General features: G+C 40.0%; 1 protein-coding gene across 17 annotated transcripts in view; it reads right to left on the bottom strand.

Moving 5' to 3' along the window:
• CSGALNACT1 (chondroitin sulfate N-acetylgalactosaminyltransferase 1) overlaps positions 1-21,830 on the bottom strand; it is a 487,912-nt gene that overhangs the window by 73,559 nt on the left and 392,523 nt on the right. For all 17 annotated transcript variants that reach the window (XM_056569152.1, XM_056569147.1, XM_056569104.1 and 14 more), the window contains one exon: positions 410-511. In XM_056569152.1, coding sequence (XP_056425127.1) covers positions 410-511 — 102 coding nt within the window. The remainder of the gene's footprint in view (positions 1-409; positions 512-21,830) is intronic.

Genomic DNA, 21,830 nt, shown 5'->3' with positions numbered 1-21,830 from the left:
GGAGAGAAGGAAAAACATTTTTATGCAAAGAATTTATTTTCCCAAGTTGTTAAATGGTTAAGGTGGCTGTATTAGCAAGAAAGTTGCTGAATCCGCAAATTCTGGTAGGACTGGCACAACCCTTTTGTATATAAGGAGATAGGCTGCTACCATTGTAACTTTAAATAATGGAACCTGAAATGATATCTCTATAGAATACTGGTGCCATAGCCTTGAAAATGTCGAGCACAGAACTATTTATCACACGTGCAAAATCTGTTGTAGTTAATCAACTGGTGTGATAAAGAATCATTGTTAGGAATCCCCGAAGAGCAGTTTATAGGCAGAAAATGGGTTCTCTTTTTATTATCAAATTATTCAGGATTTTAAATCTTTCATATAGCAAGAGTTCCTTTTCTTTTCTACTCACTTTGATGTGTTCTCCAGTATAGCTTTCACCTCGTGTGCCTGTTCTTTGCCAAAATACACCACTGTGAGATGAACTCTTTTATCCTGGTTTATGCATACTTCCCTGTAAAGAAAGGGAAAAAAAAACATAAAAATAACAAAGGCTTAATAATGTGATATATAAAAAAGAAGGGATGCAGCAGCTGTGAAGATAGGTTAAACAATGTGTCTGCAAACTAACAACATCAGAGAAGAATATAAGAATACAGGAGATAGTTTAACAGCAAATGGAAATAATGGAAATCATTTTAACTACCTTTGTGATGTATGGATTCTGTACTGAAGGAAACAGACAGAAAACTATTTTGCAGAATACATAGAGACGTGTAGCAGGGCAAAAGTGTAACTAAATAGACTTTTTTTTATATAGTATACACTGATTCTTAGTATTTCAATTTATGCTTTATTTTATCTGCTCTAATTGGCTAAAAGCTGGAAAAACTAAGACAGAGACACAATAAGAAATGTGACAAAAGAATTCATGAAATCCCGAGTCAGTTTATGCCCTAAAATATTGTATTGCTGCTGATCAACCAATTGCTGCAGGTCCAGCTTCAGCTTCTGGCCATAAGTTCTGTGCAGCATCCAATGCAGGGAAAAGGTACTGTTACATTGAGGCCATTCTAATACATACTATATCCTGCCGAGTAATACATAGATAAGCAGAATATGCCATTTTTAGTAGCTCTCTGCTACGATAAAAAAAAAAAAAACAAGGTATCCCTTTAAGATATCTCTTGCCCAAATTCAGGAAATTTCGTCTTAAAGGCATATTGCATCTGCAAATAAGATTATTACAGATTTCTAAATTATATCTGTGAAGGGAGATTTTCAAAACCTGTGTAGAGAAAGAGTGGTGCAGTTGCCAATAGCAACAAATCAGATCATGTCTTTAATTTTTTAGAGGTCTTTTAAAAAAATTTCTTAGAGGTCTCATGTCCCGGTACTTAAGGATGGAGGGCATATCTGTATACCCTCCGTAGCTCCGATCGCCGGGCGGTGATCGGAAAAGGATACCTGCTGAAATCATTCAGCAGGCATCCTGTGGCAATTCCTAGGGGGGTCCTGAACGCACCCCCCACCCCCCATAACGGTGATCGCCACGATTCGCCGGTTAATTCTGACCGGCGAATCACGGTCTTTCCAGGCTGATCGGGTCTCTGGTGAAACGATCGCACAAAAAATAAGTGCGATTGCCGCTGTCTGAGACAGCGCCAATCACCCTGAAGGATAGGAGTTAGGTGGCAAGGGTGCCACCTCCTCCTATTCTCTGCGATTGGCCGCTCAGGACTGACCCGCCAATGGCAGATCAGGGGCGGGCGGGCAGGGATTAACCTGACAATCCCCCGCTCTGCCCGCATGTCTAAGTCTGGGCAGAGCGAGGGGAGGAGGAGATGGCAGCGGTGGTTCTGTTGGTGGACAGCAGGGGGCAGCTTACCCGACGGCGGAGTCTACCTGCTGCGGGCCACAGCAGGCTGCTGCAGAATGCGGTGTCGGCGGGCTGCGGCCGATGAGTGATCCGGCTGTGGCCCTCTAGAAGATGCAAAACTACAACTCCCAGCATGCCCATACAGCCTTTGGCTGTCTGGGAATGCTGGGAGTTGTAGTTTTGCAACATCTGGATGGCCACAGTTTGCAGACCACTATGCAGTGGTCTGCAAACTGTGGCCTTCCAGATGTTGGAAAACTACAACTCTCAGCATGCCCAGAAAGTCCAAGCATGCTGGGAATTGTAGTTCTGCAACATCTGCCCCTCCAGATGTTGCTGAACTACAACTCTAAGCATGCCTGGACAGTCTGGGCATGCTGAGAGTTGTAGTTTTGCAGCATTTGGAAGGTCACAGTTTGGAGACCGCTATACAGTGATCTCCAAACTCCATCTGTTGCAAAACTAAAACTCCTAGTATGCCCAGGCAGCCAACAGCTGCCTGGGCATGCTAGGAGTTGTAGTTTTGCAACAGCAAAAATGAGAAAATTGTGATTTTTTTTTTCTCACCAAAATGCTGGTGTTACCCCAAATTTTTCATTTTCACAAGGGGTAGTAGGAGAAAAATCCCCCCAAAATTTGTAACCCCATTTCTTCTAAGTATGGTAATACTCCATATGTGGATGTAAAGTGCTCTACGGGGGCGCTCTACAATGTTCAGAAAAGAAGGAGCAAAATTATTATAATTTTTTTTTTTATTTGGCTGGAATTGAAGGCCATGTGCATTTACAAAGCCCTTATGCTACCAGAACAGAGAACCTCCCCCCATTTTGGAAACTACACCCCTCACGGAATGTAATAAGGGGTGCAGTGAGCATTTACACCCCACAGGTGTCTGACAGATTTTTTGGAACAGTTGTCCGTAAAGATGAAAAATTAAATTTTTAATTTGCACAGCCCACTGTTCCAAAGATCTGTCAAATAGCAGTGGGTTGTAAATGCTCACTGCACCCCTTATTACATTCTGTGAGGGGTGTAGTTTCCGAAATGGGGTCACATGTGGGGGGGGTCCTCTGTTCTGGCAGCATGGGGGCTTTGTAAACGCACATTGCCCCCAACTTCTATTCCACCCAAATTCTCTCTCCAAAAGCTCAATGGCGCTCCTACTCTTCTGAGCATTGTAGTGCGCCTGCAGAGCACTTTACATCCACATATGGTATATTTTCTTACTCAGAAGAAATGGGAGTTAACATTTTGGGGGGCTTTTTCTCCTATTATTCCTTGTGAAAATGAAAAATTTGGGGTAACACCAGCATTTTAGCGATTTTTTAAATTTATTTTCACTTCCTACTTTTATGACAACTCATCAATCACTTGTGGGATGTTAAGGCTCACTGTACCCTTTGTTACATTACTTGGGAGGTGTAGTTTCCCGGATAGTATGCCATGTGTTTTTTTATTTTTATTTTTTATTTTCTTGCTGCTCTGGCTCCGTAGGGGCTTTCTAAATGTGACATACCCCCCAAAAACCATTTCAGCAAAATTTGCTCTCCAAAAGCTGAATGTTGCTCCTTCCCTTCTGAGCCCTCTAGTGCACCCACAGAGCACTTTACATCCACATATGAGGTATTTTCTTACACGAGAGAAATAAAGGTACAAATTTTGGGGGGCATTTTTTCCTATTACCCCTAGTGAAAATGAAAAATTTAGGGTAGCACCAGCATTTTATTGAAAAAAATCACATCCCACTTTAACCCCTTAAGGACGCAGGACGTAAATGTACGTCCTGGTGAGGTGGTACTTAACGCACCAGGACGTACATTTACGTCCTAAGCATAACCGCGGGCATCGGAGCGATGCCCGTGTCATGCACGGCTGATCCCGGCTGCTGATCGCAGCCAGGGACCCGCCGGCAATGGCCGACGCCCGCGATCTCGCGGGCGTCCGCCATTAACCCCTCAGGTGCCGGGATCAATACAGATCCCGGCATCTGCGGGAGTTCGCGATTAAAATGAACGATCGGATCGCCCGCAGCGCTGCTGCGGGGATCCGATCATTCATAACGCCGCACGGAGGTCCCCTCACCTTCCTCCGTGCGGCTCCCGGCGTCTCCTGCTCTGGTCTGTGATCAAGCAGACCAGAGCAGGAGATGACCGATAATACTGATCTGTTCTATGTCCTATACATAGAACAGATCAGTATTAGCAATCATGGTATTGCTATGAATAGTCCCCTATGGGGACTATTCAAGTGTAAAAAAAAATGTAAAAAAATGTAAAAGTAAAAGTAAAAAAAAAGTGAAAAATCCCCTCCCCCAATAAAAAAGTAAAACGTCCGTTTTTTCCTATTTTACCCCCAAAAAGCGTAAAAAACATTTTTTATAGACATATTTGGTATCGTTGCGTGCGTAAATGTCCGAACTATTAAAATAAAATGTTAATGATCCCGTACGGTGAACGGCGTGAACGAAAAAAAATTAAAAAAGTCCAAAATTCCTACTTTTTTAATACATTTTATTAAAAAAAAAATTATAAAAAATGTATTAAAAGTTTTTTATATACAAATGTGGTATCAAAAAAAAGTACAGATCATGGCGCAAAAAATGAGCCCCCATACTGCCGCTTATACGGAAAAATAAAAAAGTTATAGGTCATCAAAATAAAGGGATTATAAACGTACTAATTTGGTTAAAAAGTTTGTGATTTTTTTTAAGCGCAACAATAATATAAAAGTATATAATAATGGGTATCATTTTAATCGTATTGACCCTCAGAATAAAGAACACATGTCATTTTTACCAGAAATTGTACGGCGTGAAAACAAAACCTTCCAAAATTAGCAAAATTGCGTTTTTCGTTTTAATTTCCCCACAAAAATAGTGTTTTTTGGTTGCGCCATACATTTTATGATATAATGAGTGATGTCATTACAAAGGACAACTGGTCGCGCAAAAAACAAGCCCTCATACTAGTCTGTGGATGAAAATATAAAAGAGTTATGATTTTTAGAAGGCGAGGAGGAAAAAATGAAAACGTAAAAATGAAATTGTCTGAGTCCTTAAGGCCAAAATGGGCTGAGTCCTTAAGGGGTTAATGAATGTTCGGCAATTACCTGTGGGGTATTAAGGCTCACTTTACACCTTGTGACGTTCCTTGAGGGGTGTAGTTTCCCAAATAGTCTGCCATGTGTGGGTTTTGTTGTTCTGGCACTATGGGGGCTTCCTAAATGTGATATAATGGAGAGGATAGGGTGGCCCGGCACTAACAAGACTAAGGCATGTAGCTATCTGGACAAATGCAATAGTGGAGTGCATTGGTAACCCCAGAAATAACGTTGACAATGGTGGTGAAAAATCCAGCAAGGTGCATATACAATTCCAACAGAGAAAATAGGACTGCACTCACCATACAACAAAGCTTTATTGGAGTATTCCAGGCATGTCAAGCAGGTGCAGTGGTGGAGGCGGGGGACGTGACTAAATGTGATTTGCCCCCCAAATACCATTTCAGCAAAATTCGCTCTCCAAAAGCCCATTGTCTTTCTGAATATCATTTTGAATACTTTCCGGGGTGCATTTTTTTTTATAATTGGGTCCATTATGGCATTTCTAACATAAAGACCCTCAAATTCACTTCAAATCTGAACTGGTCCCTGAAAAATTCTGATTTTGAAATTTTCCTGAAAAATTTGAAAATTGCTGCTAAACTTTGAAGCCCTCTAATGTTTTCAAAAAGTAAAAACATGTCAACTTTATGATGCAAACATAAAGTAGACATATTGTATATGTGAATCAATATATAATTAATTTGGTATGACAATTTTCCTTACAAGCAGAGAGTTTTAAAGTTAGAAAAATGCAACATTTTCTAAATTTTAATGAATATCGTCAAAAATTTACCACTAACATAAAGTAGAATATGTCACGAAAAAAACTATCTCAAAATCGAATTCATAAGTATAATCATCCCAGAGTTATTACTGCTTAAAGTGAAAGTGGTCAGATTTGCAAAAAATGCTCTCGTCCCCAAGGGGGTTAAAAATGAAAGAAGCAATCTGGTTGCTATGGGCAACTTCACTACTCTTCTTCTTCGCAGAGTTTGATAAATCTACCCCAATATCTCTACAGTGCTGCAGAATATGCATAAATGTATAAAATAAATGCAAAGTACATAGTAATAGTAAAACTGTTGGCAGAGTTTATGGATTAAAGTTTTGTACTGGTCACAGAAAGAAAATCACCTTCAAGAACTTAAATGGGCATTATCATTACAAAAGTTTTTTGTATGTCATCAGCAATTGCTAGAACAAGTTAGGAAAAGTGCAAGCTTAGCGCGTTCTTATCCCAACTCTGTGTCACATGACTGAGATGGTCATTGTCAGGGACCGACCAGGGGACAGGGAGAGTGAGCCCTAAACAGACCCTAAAACAGCTCTCCCTGCCTACTTTCCCATCAACGTTAAACGGTAGATTGACAACTGGGCGCAGGTCCCTCCCTGAGCTAAAGTGCAGTGGCCTTAAAAACACATACTACTAAATAGTTGATCACAAGCCAGAAACATAACAGGAACATAAAACTCTATAATAACTTTAAGTTCAGAGGACACAGATAAGTGAAATGCACACTGGACACAATAGACCAATGATAAAGCACAGAGGAAAACACTAACTAAGCGATGTACTCTATGATCAGTGCATGTACAAAAACTTCAAAGATCTGAATAAAGAAATAATAAACATATAGAGTTCAAAACACCAGACAAGGAAACGGATGAGTCAACACAGACTCCAGATTATAGAACACTGTTCCCACTGAACACAAGACAGGAAAATGGATGAGTCTAAACAGACTCCAGGAACAGACAGGAATATAGCATAATCCCCTAGAAAACCTCCAGTAGACATAGGAATAACAATGCCCTCTGAGTCCCCCACACAAAAGTAAAACGGGATCTATCGTTGAACTGCAATAATCACAATCCCTAAACCTCCAGTAGACACATGAATGAATCTCCCAGATTCCCCATGGACCGGTGACAGGGATACCTAGTTACAACTCAGAAAAACAGATACAATAGGATATAATTATAGAACACTGTTTACACTGAACACAAGACAGGAATAATCGCAATCCCTCAGAAAACCTCCAGTAGACACAGGATCAATCTCCCAGAGTCCTCATGGACCAGTAACAGGGATATCTAGTTATAGAAACACAGAAAATGGATACAAGAGAAAACACAGTGTGAACAGATACATAGCAGAAAGGACATGCAAATCCTAAAACTGACTATACAAAAACGGAGATAGTAGATTAAAAGCTCAAACAAGGAATGTTTCACCAAAAGCTCCATAGCAGCATGTCAGCAACAAATAGGATCTCAAGTCAAGTGTATAATGCTATCAGTTGTCACAAGTAACACACACCATATGTGTGTCTGCATAGGTGCAGCACCTTATACCTATTTTGCAAGTTTTTGCACTAGCTTTGCACTTTTTTCATGATTGCCTCATTTTTATACTTATGATTTTGCCCTTTGCAGAAAGAAACAGTTTGAGAAATGAGAGTGATTCTTTAAGGCAGGAGTTCTTAACTGGGTCAGCGGCTACCAATAGGCCAGATTACAGGGAAGTTACCCAGGATCTCCATCACCTCCAACTGGTTTGAATAACCAGCAAAAGGAGGGATCTGGTCTCCCTGGATGTCATCTGGAGTATTCCAGGGGGAGGGGGGGGACATGTTGTTGTATAACTATAACTTCCATCATGTCCTTTTGTCAGTGCATAATGGAAATTGTAGTTTGGAACCGCGAAAGAGTCACAGGTTGGAAAACAATGACTTAAAGGGGTACTCCGGTGGAAAACATTTTTTTTTTTTTTTAGGTCTTTATAAGTCAACTGGTGCCAGAAAGTTAAACAGATTTGTAAATTATTTCTATTAAAAAATCTTTGCCCTTCCTTTACTTTTTAGCAGCTGTATGCTACCGAGAAAATTCTGTTCTTTTTTAATTTCTTTTTTGTCTTGTCCACAGTGCTCTCTGCTGACACCTCTGTCTATGTCAGGAACTGACACAGTTTATTAAGGGACAGTAGTACAGTTCAATAGGGGTAAAGTGACACAGTTCACTCAGGACAGTGGCACAGATCATTATGAAGACATTGGCCCTCATTTACTAAGCTGAACCCGACATTTTTTTTATCGGGTTTTGCAAAGTTTAGGTGCACACCTGTGTGACAATGTCTGCGACAGTGCGTATAAAAAAACAACAATGTCAGAAATCACTCAGAGAGTTTTAGAAAACCCTACTAAGGGGCCTGGCTTCTCAAAAAAAATGGGCGTAACTCAACATTTTCCCAAACCCCCTCAGTTTTTTGTCCATAACCCCACTGCCAGAGGCTGGTGTAAAAAACAGGTAAAATGGTCGGGACTTTGCAAAGCATGATTATTATGGCCAAAATGCATAAGTAAGGTAAACCAAATTAAAAAGACTCGTTCGCTTAACTCGCATTTCATCATGACATATCTTCCTGAGTTAATAGTATATATGGACAAAACTTGTGCAACCAAGTGTGAAGAAATTTTCACTAATTTTCACTGTATTTTAAATGCTGTTGTCTTTGATGTTTGCATTGATTCATGGTAGTACTTTCTAACATTATCTGTGGTTTATTAAATAGGTATTGCACAACTTTATTCGTAGTATTGCCAACATAATCTATTTTCAGCCTTTTCTTCCACCTGTGTGCGCCAAAAAAAAGGACACTGTGCAACATCTTTGTAAATAACACATAAAAAAACTGAGGGCAAAAAAAATAAAAAAATAAACGACAACCAAAAACCCTAAACTCTTAGTAAATGAGGGCCAGTGACACAGTTCATTAGGGGGACAGTGACTCAGTTCATTAGAAGGCTGTGGCACAGTTCAACAGTGGGCACAATGCACCATGGTAAAATGCACCATGGTAAAATAGTCACAGTTCATTAGGAATATATATACAAAAACCAAGACCAGTAAGTATAGGGTTAATTCCAAGGTACATTTATACACCAACATTAAGTGGTCCAAAAGAACCCTATGGCACAGTCTCTTGGTGTGAACCATGCCTTTGCTTTCAGTTGGGACCATAACCAGACAGCAGACTTGGATAAGCAGGCATTAACTAGAAGTAGTTGAGTATTCACATGGGGGGGAATTTCAGCCTAAAATGAAAGCCCAATAGACTTCTATGGGATTCCATACTTCTTAATTTCCGCATGCGGATTCTGTGTGGAATTGCTGTGGAATTGGTGCGGAAATTCCGCATGCAGAAATTCAGAAGTGTGGAATCCCGTAGAAGTCTATTGGGCTTTCATTTGAGGCAGAAATTCCGGCAAATTTAGTTTAATGGCTAGCAAAATCTGCTTCAGGAAATCTGCAGCAGATTTGCAGCAAAAATACGTACTTGTGAACATACCCTAACAGTTATTTCACAGAATAAATGAAAAGAAAAGTGGAGACGATCAAGCCCAGTGGATTTCACAAACCTGTGCAAGTTGGCTAAATAACAGAATTCATTTTTTATACTATTTGATGCTGGTAATAGTGTCATTGTATGCATTAATAAAGACTACTAGTCATGTTGACAACTGATAGGAACACACAACGAATAATCTGTAAGTTTATGCACTAAATAATATGTAGGGTAAATAAAAAATGTTGGTGTCCTCTTTTTTTTATCAAAAGTCTGTCACCTTGGGCCATTGTTAATATATATGGTCATTGTGACCATAAATATAGGTTCAGAAAGCAGGAAAGCGATGACAGGTTCCTTTTAACCTTACCAATAGTTTCTCACATAAAAATCTATATTGTTTTTATTTATCTAAACCTATTTTAGTTTTAAATTCCAAAATACAGGATATTGAGTTATTAGCATTTGATCATAGGACCTATAGAATATATTGTAATAAATCCGGTTTAAGTTTCTGTTTTGCCTTTTCATTTATTTATTCACATGTAATAGAACCCTTACATTATTTATGCTCAGACATAAGACTTAGAAATATGGAAAGCCATTAGAAATAACCAATGGGTTCCTGACTTTTGCTTATAAATCGGTTTGCAGCTATAGTCAAGCTTCTAACATTTTAATTAAAACAAAATAATATATCTGTGTTCAGTCAGTGTCCCTCGCTTACCACTGAATGCAATTTCAACAGAAGGCACAGTACTAATCTGTGTGTTGCAACGCATCTTCCTTGCTTTACCTTGCTGATAAATGGCATTTATCTTCCAATTCCTATTTCCAGCAAATTAAATATGTAAGATGACTTATGAAAGGCTTTCTCAGACTGCCGACTTTGTACTTTTACTGAAATGTAGAGAACAAACTCCCAACAGATCATACAGCTCAAAAATCTCAACCCTGTTTTATTTAATTCAAACATTTCAACAGTTTAGAGGAATTTATTTTTAGTTGTGTTTTTCTCATTACAAGAAGTCTTTGTAGGTCTAAGGGTACATTCACACAGGTGGATTTATTTGTAGGTTTCCCGCAGTGTATTTGAAAGGGGTCCACAGCAGATTTTCCGCAGCAGAATTTTCACTGTGGCAAATCTGCCGTGGACCCTACTGACTTCAATGGGGCTTGAGGCGGATTTTCCGCCGCAAGCCCCATTGAATCACCCCCCCCCCCCCTTTTCCCATTAAAAAAAAAGTGTAAAAAAAAATTAAAATAAACATGTGGTATCGCCGTGTGCATAAATGTAAAGCACAGTCAATGGCATATGCACAAAAAAAATTCAAAAAAGCATTTTTTTTTTCAACTGTAAACTTTTATTAACATTTTTCACAATACAAAAAAGAACAGGACCACAATTGCATAGGGGATAACGAGGGTCACAAAAAATTAAACTGGAAGTACTACAGGGTGGGCCATTTATATGGATACACCTTAATAAAATGGGAATGGTTGGTGATATTATCTTCCTGTTTGTGGCACATTAGTATATGTGAGGGGGGAAACTTTTCAAGATGGGTGGTGACCATGGCGGACATTTTTAAGTTGGACATTTTTAATCCAACTTTAGTTTTTTCAATAGGAAGAGGGTCATGTGACACATCAAACTTATTGGGAATTTCACAAGAAAAACAATGATGTGCTTGGTTTTAACGTAACTTTATTCTTTCATGAGTTATTTACAAGTTTCTGACCACTTATAAAATGTGTTCAATGTGCTGCCCATTGTGTTGGATTGTCAATGCAACCCTCTTCTCCCACTCTTCACACACTTTCCAGGAAACTGTTCATCTAGGAATGCTCGGACCTGACACCATAATGTGGTGGTGCACCATCTTGCTGGAAAAACTCAAGGAACGTCCCAGCTTCAGTGCAAAGTGTAAAGAGGGAAACACATCATAATGTAGCAATTTCGCATATCCAGTGGCCTTGAGGTTTCCATTGATGAAGAATGGCCCCACTATCTTTGTACCCCATATACCACACCATAACATCAATTTTTGTGTTCCAACAGTCTTGGAGGGATCTATCCAATGTTGGTTAGTGTCCAACCAATAGCGGTGGTTTTGTTTGTTAACTTCACCATTCACATAAAAGTTTGCCTCATCACTGAACAAAATCTTCTGCGTAAACTGAGGGTCCTGTTCCAATTTTTGTTTTGCCTATTCTGCAGCACCTGAAACTACGGATACTGGAAGCCTGTGCTAGCATTTCTCCTGCGGTGTTGCTATCAGTGTGTGAAGAGTGGGAGAAGAGGGTTGCATTGACAATCCAACACAATGGGCAGCACATTGAACACAGATCAGAAACTTGTAAATAACTCATGAAAGAATAAAGTTACGTTAAAACCAAGGACATCATTGTTTTTCTTGTGAAATTCCCAATGAGTTTGATGTGTCACATGACCCTCTTCCTATTGAAAAAACAAAAGTTTGATTCAAAATGGCCGTCAGGGTCACCACCCATCTTGAAAAGTTTCCCCCCTCACATTTACTAATGTGCCACAAACAGGAAGTTAATATCACCAACCATTCCCATTTTATTAAGGTGTATCCATATAAATGGCCCACCCTGTACAGAGATCAAACAGCGTTAATCATCGCCAACCCATAGGTCACTCCTTAACCCAACCGAAGCTAGGAAGGGATATCCATAGAGGTGAAAACCATGAGCTTAACAATAGGAAGTCAAGAAGGAGGGGGGGGTAATGGTTTACATTAGTGGTCCTCAAACTTTTTAAATGGGGGGCAAGTTCACGGGCCCTCAGACCTTTGGAGGGCTGGACTATAGATTAAAAAAAAACATGAGCAAATTCCTATGCACACTTATATATCTTATTAGTGGAATACCCCTTTAATTATGTATGCAGCATAGTTCCCCCCACATTAGGGTTGGCAGTACAGTTCTCCCACATTAGGTTCTGCAGTACAGTTCCCCAACATTAGGGTTGGCAGTACAGTTCCACAACATTAGGGTTGGCAGTACAGTTCCCCCACATTAGGGTTGGCAATACAGTTGCCCCACATTAGGGTTGGCAGTATAGTTCCCCCACATTAGGGTTGGCAGTACAGTTCCCGCCACATTAGGGTTGGCAGTATAGTTCCCCCACATTAGGTGCAGTATAGTTACCCCACATTAGGTGCAGTATAGTTCCCCCACATTAGGTGCAGTATAGTCCCCCACATTAGGTGCAGTATAGCTCCTCACATTAGGTGCAGTATAGTTCCCCACTTTATACCATTAAAAAAATGAATAAAAATAGATCAAAAAGTCAGATCAAAACAAAAATGGTACCAATAAAAACTTCAGATTACGGCGCAAAATAGGAGCCCTCATACTTCCCCGTATGCAGAAAAATAAAAAAGTTATAGGGGTCAGAAGAGGACAATTTTAAACATATATATTTTTGGGCATGTAGTTATGATTTTTTCCAGAAGTATGACAAAATCAAACCTATATAAGAAGGGTATCATTTTAATCGTATGGAGCTACAGAATAAAGATAAGATCATCATCATATGGATTTTTAGGTGCAAAATTGAAAGGATTATGATTTTAAGAAGGAAAAAACTAAAGTGCAAAAACAGAAAAACACTTAGTCCCTAAGGGTTAAGGCATAGATATCTTTTTTAATCGTATTGACCCCCAGAATTAAGAGAAAATAACATTTTTACTAAAAAAAAGTAAAACAAAACCGCCCAAAAGTTGCAAAATTTAAGTTTGCTTTTCAATTTTCACCCACAAATAATAATGTATTGGTTTTGCCGTACGTTTTATGGTAAAATGACAGGTACCATTAAAAAGTACAATTGGTCACGCAAAAAACAAGACCTTTTGTGGGTCTGTAGATAAGTCTCTTAAAAATGAACACAAATATAATAATTGGCTGGATTCTCCAGGCCAAAACAGTGTAAAAATTAAATTAATAAACAATGCAAAAAGTAATATGATAGCAAATTAACATAACAAACCAATCTTAAATGGACATGTACACAACAAAAACACACTTGAAATGCTAAGCTGTGGTAGCTTTTACTTAAAATATTCTCTATGCAGTGAACCGAGCTGTACAATTACCCTTCATACATTGTCCTTCAGCCGTTCACTCTCAAATATGACAAACCACGCAGCAATTATACTCTGGCCTTTATTTTCCAATGCACTCATGAGAAGCTCAGCATGCCCATTTATTACATTGACCTGACTTGAGATGTCTTGTGCTTGATGACCGTCAGCGGAAGGCATGTTACAGCTGGGGATCAGCATGAGCCGCACACATTTCTGCACTGTAGCTCACTTCAGACCATGGCTGCTCTGTGCTTCAGTGAAACTAAAGGTCGCATTTGAAAGCAGATAATTAACCTATTTCTCGTGGTTTGATGGAAATTGATTTTCTAAATATACCCCTGAATTCTCTTGGAAAACCACACGAAGCAATGGAATAGCAATAACAATAGTAACAGCAAACTGGATTATATGTTTTTTGGTTTTTTTCATTTATATGTATGACATTCAGGTAAATGGATAACTCCTCCCTCTGCCTATTTCAATAATTCTGTCAGTTAACAATTATATGTCAAAACATTGTACCCTGTTTCTATTTCTAGTCAAATTAAAAGTTTCTCTATCAGGAATTTTGTGAATGAATGAAATGAATGAATGTAGCACTGCTACTGGGGAGACGCCAAGCAGGAAACTGATCAAGAAGCTGTGTGAGACACCATTCCGCCATTGCTATGTATAAAAACCCCTTGGTTGTATATGAATGGTGGTGACTCTGCAATAATATTTATTTATATGGAAGACCCAAAATGCTATTTAAAGCCCCCATTAAAGGGGGGAGTCATCTCTTTTTTTTTATATCTCCCTATGAATATAAAAAAAAACATCAAGAACTAACTAAATGTATGTTGAAATTTTATCTCCTTTCTTTTTACCTTAGTTAATGCTGAACTTAGTGGCAGAGATGACTATGGCTGCTAAGAGTTACTGAGAGAAAAGGTGAAGGAAAAAAGAAATGAAAAAAGGTAAGGGAAGGAAATGGGATAGAAAGAAAATGAAAAATAGGGAAAAAGAAGAAAATGATACCAAGGACCATTATGAGTAGTAACACCTATGTAAAGTTTAACCCCTTAAGGACCGAGGGTTTTTCCGTTTTTGCATTTTCGTTTTTTCCTCCTTGCCTTTAAAAAATCATAACATAAATTTTGCACCTAAAAATCCAAATGATTGCTTATTTTATGCGTCACCAATTCTTTGTAATGACGTTAGTCATTTTGCCCAAAAATCTACGTCGAAACGGAAAAAAAAAATCATTGTGAGACAAAATTGAAAAAAAAAAAACGCTGTTTTGCTAATTTTTGGGGCTTCCATTTCTATGTAGTAAATTTTTCGGTAAAAATGACACCTTATCTTTATTCTGTAGGTTCATACGATTAAAATGATATCCTACTTATATAGGTTTGATTTTGTCGTACTTCTGGAAAAAATCATAACTACATGCAGGAAAATTGATACGTTTAAAATTGTCATCTACTGACCCCTATAACTTTTTTATTTTTCTGCGTATGGGGCAGTATGAGGGCTAATTTTTTGCGCTGTGATCTGAGAGTTTTTAGTGGTACCATTTGCATTGATAGGACTTATTGATCGCTTTTTAATAATTTTTTCATGATATAAAAAGTGACCAAAAATGCACACTATTTTGGAGTTTGGAATTTTTTGACGCGTACGCCATTAACCGTGCGGTTTAATTAACGATATAATTTTATAATTCAGACATTTCCGCATGCAGTAATACCATATATGTTTATTTTTATTTACACTGTGTTTTTTTTTTTTATGGGAAAAGGGGGGTGATTCAAACTTTTAATAGGGAAGGGGTTAAATGATCTTTATTAACACTTTTTTTTCCCTTTTTTTTTGAAGTTATAGCTCCCATAGAGACCTATAACACTGAACACACTGATCTTTTACATTGATCACTGGTTTCTCATAGGAAACCAGTGATCGATGATTCTGCCGCTTGACTGCCCATGCCTGGATCTCAGGCACTGAGCAGTCATTTGGCGATCGGACAGCCAGGAGGCAGGTAGGGATCCTCCAGCTGTCCTGTAAGCTGTTCGGGATGCCGCGATTTCGCCGCTCCCTGAGCTAACCGGCATGCTTTCACTTTCACTTTAGACGCGGCGTTCAACTTTGAACACGCGTCTAAAGGGTTAATAGCGTGCGGCACCGCGATCAATGCCGCGCGCTATTAGCCACAGGTCCCGGCTGTTAGAGGCCGGGCCCGACCGGCTATGACGAGGCCGTGGCCCCGAATTATAGATCGGGAGCGGACACATGACGTACCGGTACGTCATGTGTCCTTAAGGGGTTAAAGAAAATGGAACAATTGCACACGTTAGCTACTTTACAGCTAAAGATGACGATTAGAGATGAGCGAATTGAAGCTGACGAACCTGAATTCGTTACGAATTTAATGAAATATTCGATTAGCAAGGAATACGAATATCACTACGATTCTATCACATGAATCGTTTCATTAAACTCCATTTACTTTGGTCAAGGCTCCAGGGCATCTAAAACGGTGGATCCACATGTCAGTACATGGGGCAAGGAACGCTGGGAAGGCGGGAAGGGAAGAAGGCAGGATGACCATGAATCACATGCACGATACAGCCTATCAGTAGCCAGTCACCCCTGTGATGTCACAGCCCTATATATTTGGCAGCCATATTCCGGTTTGTCATTTCATTCATTACACTGCATAGAGATAGGACGGACATCGCTGTGTGTATGTTACACAGAAAAGCTTTTTGCAGCAGCGTTTCACCTCTTAGTCACCTCAGCCTTCTGTAGGACAAGGAGCACAGCGTTTTTGCACAGAAATAAATTCTTACTGCAGCGATTAACCCCTCAGTCACTGTGAACAGCATTGTATTACAGAGAGGGGCAGAGAGCTGTGTGTTGCCTCAGCTGCAGAAACTTTTTCACAGGAGGGAGAAATTATTTTTTTAGGGCAAATCTGTGTTTTTAATCCATAAAAACTGGTCTGCCTGATATACTAGTCTGTAGATGGTATAATCCATACCCAGCAGTCCATTCCTAATAGTATTTGAGAGAGTCTTTTTGCAATTTTGGGTTTAGTACACAGTGACTGTGTGCTCCAGCATTGTTGTGTACTGCTGGCGCTGTGGGCAAATTATTTTTTTCGCACTGTAGCGCACTTTTCTGCCCTCATAAGTGCATACCACATACCTACATCTAAGTAGTGTACTATTTTGTACCTGTTAATCTGTCAAGGGCCTACATACTGAGAAAGGACAGCCAAAAGTTCTCACTGGCTGCTGTTCTAGACAAATACTGTTTTAAGCATAGTGAAGCATATTGTACTGCCCTCATATATGCACTAAGTATGTCAGGGAGAGAAGTGCCAGGACGTGCACAGAGGAGTGGCAGAGGCCTAAATTCACAGGCAAAGGTCGCAGCAGACTAGGGGTCACTTGTATATGATGATGATGAGAAGAGAGTTGCACTATATGGTCTCCTCATGATTCAGCCACCTCCAGGCTGTGTCGTTCAGCCACTATCTGGTTTACTGATGCTGCTGGGCCTGGGCCTAAAAAAATTTATGGTAGCACTAGCTACCATAAATATTCAATTAAAATTTTTGAAATTCTTCTTTTAATCTTAGGGATTGTGAAGCCCTAGTGTCTACTCGTGCTGCTGCCAGCTCCAGGCTGTGCCATTCAGACACTATATGGTCTCCTCGTGCTTCAGCCAACTCCAGGCTGTGCCAATCAGACACTATATGGTCTCCCTATGCTGCCACAAACTCCAGGAAGTCATTTTGCCACTATATGGTCTCCTCATACTGATGCCACCTCCAGGCTCTGTCATTGTGCTGCCATGTGACATGTGACTCCTTGTTTGATTTGGTCCTTTGTACCCACACGCCGGGGCCCAGGACAATAAAACTTGGGAGTTACAATTCAATGTAAAAATCCTCAATTTCAATTTCAAAATTTTAAATTTAAATTTAAAAATCTTACATTTCAATGGTCTCCTCATGCTTCTGCCAACTCCCGGCTGTGCCATTCAGACACTATATAGTCTCCTTATCTTCAGCCAACTCCAGGTTGTGTCATTCAGCCACTATATGGTCTCCTCATGCTTTAGCCACCTCCAGGCTGTGTCATTTAGCCAATGGTTTACTGCTGCATGTTGGTCCTGGGCCTGGGCCTAAACATGTTTATGGTTGCACTAGCTACCATAAATCTTCAATTTAAATTTCAAAATTCATATTTAAATCTTAGGGATTGTGAAGCCCTAGTGTCTACTCATGCTGCTGCCAGCTCCAGGCTGTGTCATTCAGCAACTATATGGTCTCCTCATGCTGCCAACCCCTCCACACTGTGTCATTCAGCCACTATATGGTCTCCTTAGCTTTGAGCCACCTCCAGGCTGTGTCATTCAGCCAATATATGGTTTACTGATACTGCTGGGCCTGGACCTGGGCCTGGGCCTAAAAAATGTTATGGTAGCACTAGCTACCATAAATCTTCAATTTAAGTTTCAAAATTAATCTTAGGTATTGTGAAGCCCTAGTGTCTACTCATGCTGCTGCCAGCTCCAGTCTGTCATTCAGCAACTATATGGTCTCCTCATGCTGCCAACACCTCCATGCTGTGTCATTCAGCCACTATATGGTCTCCTCATGCTTCAGCCACATCCAAGCTGTATCATTCAGCCACTTTATGGTCTCCTCACGCTGCCAACACCTCCACGCTGTATCATTCAGCCACTATATGGTCTCCTCATGCTGCCAACTCTTCCACGCTGTGTCATTCAGCCACTATATGGTCTCCTCATGCTGCCAACACCTCCACGCTGTGTCATTCAGCCACTATATGGTCTCCTCATACTGATGCCACCTTCAGGCTCTGTCACTGAGCCGCTCTGCGGCAGTGATTCTAAAAGCAATGCCTGTAATCTGCATTTCATACTGGATAACAGTATTATTTGACTATCCCAGTACACTCCATATGCGTGCTATTGAGGCTCTATGTAGGCCAGAAATAGCCGTTTTTAATATAGATTCGCCACAAAAAAAATTGTATCGAACCGATTCTTTCTGGAAAATTCGGCTAATCGGTCGAATCAAATTTTTCGTTCGCTCATCTCTAGTGACAATAGTAACATAACAACCTAAGATGGCTGACCCCTAAATTATGTGATATAGTCATGGCCGTAAATGTTGGAACCCCTGAAATTTTTTAAGAAAATGAAGTATTTCTCACAGAAAAAGATTGCAGTAAAACATGTTTTGCTATACACATGTTTATTCCCCTTGTGTGTATTGGAACTAAACCAAAAAAGGGAGGGAAAAAAGCAAATTGGACATAATGTCACACCAAACTCCAAAAATGGTCTGGACAAAATTATTGGCACCCTTTCAAAATTGTGGAAAAATAAAATTGTTTCAAGCATGTGATGCTCCTTTAAACTCACCTGGGGCAAGTAACGGGTGTGGGCAATATAAAAATCACACCTGAAAGCAGATAAAAAGAGGAGAAGTTCACTTAGTCTTTGCATTGTGTGTCTGTGTGTGCCACACTAAGCATGGACAACAGAAAGAGGAGAAGAGAACTGTCTGAGGAATTGAGAACCAAAATTGTGGAAAAATATCAACAATCTCAATGTTACAAGTCCATCTCCAGAGATCTATATTTGCTTTTGTCCACAGTGCCCAACATAATCAAGAAGTTTTCAACCCATGGCACTGTAGCTAATCTCCCAGGGTGTGGACGGAAGAGAAAAATCGATGAAAGGTGTCACCACAGGATAGTCCGGATGGTGGATAAGCAGCCCCAAACAAGTTCCAAAGATATTCACGCTGTCCTGCAGGCTCAGGGAGCAGTGTCAGCGCGAACCATCCACCAACATTTAAATAAAATGAAACGCTATAGCAGGAGACACAGGAGAACCCCACTGCTGACATAGAGACGTAAAAAAGCAAGACTAAATTTTGCCAAAATGAACTTGAGTAAGCCAAAATCCTTCTGGGAAAACGTCTTGTGGCCAGATGAGACCAAGATAGAGCTTTTTGGTAAAGCACATCATTCTACTGTTTACCGAAAATAGAATGAGGCCTACAAAGAAAAGAACACAGTATCTACAGTGAAATATGATGGAGGTTCAATGAACTGGGTGCCTTGAATGGAACTGGGTGCCTTGAATGTGTGCAAGGCATCATGAAATCTGAGGATTACCAATGGATTTTGGGTCGCACTGTACAGCCCAGTGTCAGAAAGCCAAGTTTGCGTCCGAGATCTTGGGTCTCCCAGCAAGACAATGACCCCAAACATATGTCAAAAAGCACCCAGAAATGAATGGCAACAAAGTGCTGGAGAGTTCTGAAGTGGCCAGCAATGAGTCCAGATCTAAATCCCATTGAACACCTGTGGAGAGATCTTAAAATTACTGTTGGTAAAAGGCACCCTTCCAGTAAGAGAGACTTGGAGCAGTTTGCAAAGAAAGAGTGGTCCAACATTCCGGCTGAGAGGTGTAAGAAGCTTATTGATGATTATAGGAAGCAACTGATTTTGGTTATTTTTTCCAAAGGGTGTGCAAAAAAATATTAAGGGGGTTATCCACCATAAGGTGATTTTAGTACGTACCTGGCAGACAGTAATGGACATGCTTAGGAAGGATCTGCGCTTGTCTTGTGGCTAAATGGCTATGTTGTGAGATTACCTTAACACTGTGGCTAGCTTTTTGTGAACTGGTATTTCCTGTTTGACTTTTCTGTTTTTGACTACAAATTCCACAATTCCATTTTCCTCCCTCCCACACATCAGCCACCCCACCCATTGAAACATAAATGAGCTGCATCCATTCAACGACCTGTGGTTTTCAATCAGGGTGCCTACAGCTGTTGCATTAGATCGCTCCACCCATTGAAGCAGACAGGCTCCCTGTCATCAACTGACTAGTGAGTCAGGTCTCGGCTGCATTGCAACCAGGGAAGGATCGGAGACAACAGTCAATTTGTATGCTGCTAAAAATAAATATTGTAGTGAAAATCACAGAAGAATTGTGAGAAAACCGTTACACACAGGTACAGACACTATATTATGAACAACACTAATTTTACAGCCCCTGTAGCATAGTCAAATAAAAAAAAGTCCTGGAATACCCCTTAAGGGTGGCAAAAATTTTGTCCAGACCATTTTTGGAGTTTGGTGTGACATTATGTCCAATTTGCTTTTTTTTCCTCCCTTTTTTGGTTTAGTTCCAATACACACAAAGGGAAAGACATGTGTATAGCAAAACATGTGTTACTGCAATCCTTTTCTGTGAGAAATACTTCATTTTCTTGAAAATTTTCAGGGGTGCAAGGAAGAGGAATTTGAGAAATACCGGATGAATCTTGGAATAATATTGTGATTCCCTGAGTTTTGGCTTGGCCTTGTTGCTTGGCTACGCCCTAGCTAATCTGGGCTGTGAGCAGCTAACGAGGCTAAGCCTGTACTTGTGGGGATAGCTACTTAAGTCCAGCTCAGCTGCTAGTGAAAAAACTTAGTTTGAGTAACCATCATTGTTTGTTCTCTGTTATCTGGATATTGATCTTTGCTCGGCTTTTGACCTTTCTTCTGCTCTTGAGTTTTGTTACTTCACTATCTCCAGTTACTGACCTGGCTAGTCTGACCCCAATTTCTGTGTGTGTTTAGATTTACTTTTGTTAGTCTTGTGTGCTTCCTTATTGTTTTGACAACGCTGCCCCAGCACTTAGCAGAGAGGGTTTGTCATTGTGGTTGTCGATCCATCACTTAGGGCGGATAGGTAATAGGTAGGGACAGTGGCTGTGAGTGAGCTGGGGCTTCACTGCTCCCTGCCCATACGTGACAAATATATGTGAAAACATATAAACATATGAGTGTCAGTTAATAATAAACATGAGCTAACGCAATGCAGGTTATTGTATTAAACATACATAGCTTCCCCCCCCCCCCCTGACATTGTTCTAATTCGGAGTAAGATGATAATCAAATTGCCCAACATATTTGAGGGAGAGGATGCTGATTTCTTACACATTATATGGCAACACAGAATAATCCAGGGATTCTGGGATTAAGGTGTTAGTGAAATTGAAGGGAAAATAAAGAAATTTATCTCTCACACAGTACAAACCCTAATCTTGGGAAATCTCAACTGTATGGGGAAATTGAAATTTTTAGTGAGTAGGGCATTAGTTTATGCTAGATTAATGTTTCTAAGAAAATAGATGGGAAACGTGGGACCAATGATAGGAAATTGGAGAGAAACAATGCAGAGGATTCAGAAATTTGAACAAATGTGGCATGGGGAAAAATAATGGGATGAATAAATATTTGAGGTTATAGAGGGAGTGGATGTAAGCTCCTCTCCCACCAAACCCTCCAATGGATGAAATTTT

Source organism: Hyla sarda, chromosome 1, assembly GCF_029499605.1.
Source record: "Hyla sarda isolate aHylSar1 chromosome 1, aHylSar1.hap1, whole genome shotgun sequence".
Taxonomy (NCBI): domain Eukaryota; kingdom Metazoa; phylum Chordata; class Amphibia; order Anura; family Hylidae; genus Hyla; species Hyla sarda.
This window is presented reverse-complemented; position numbering and strand designations above follow the sequence as displayed.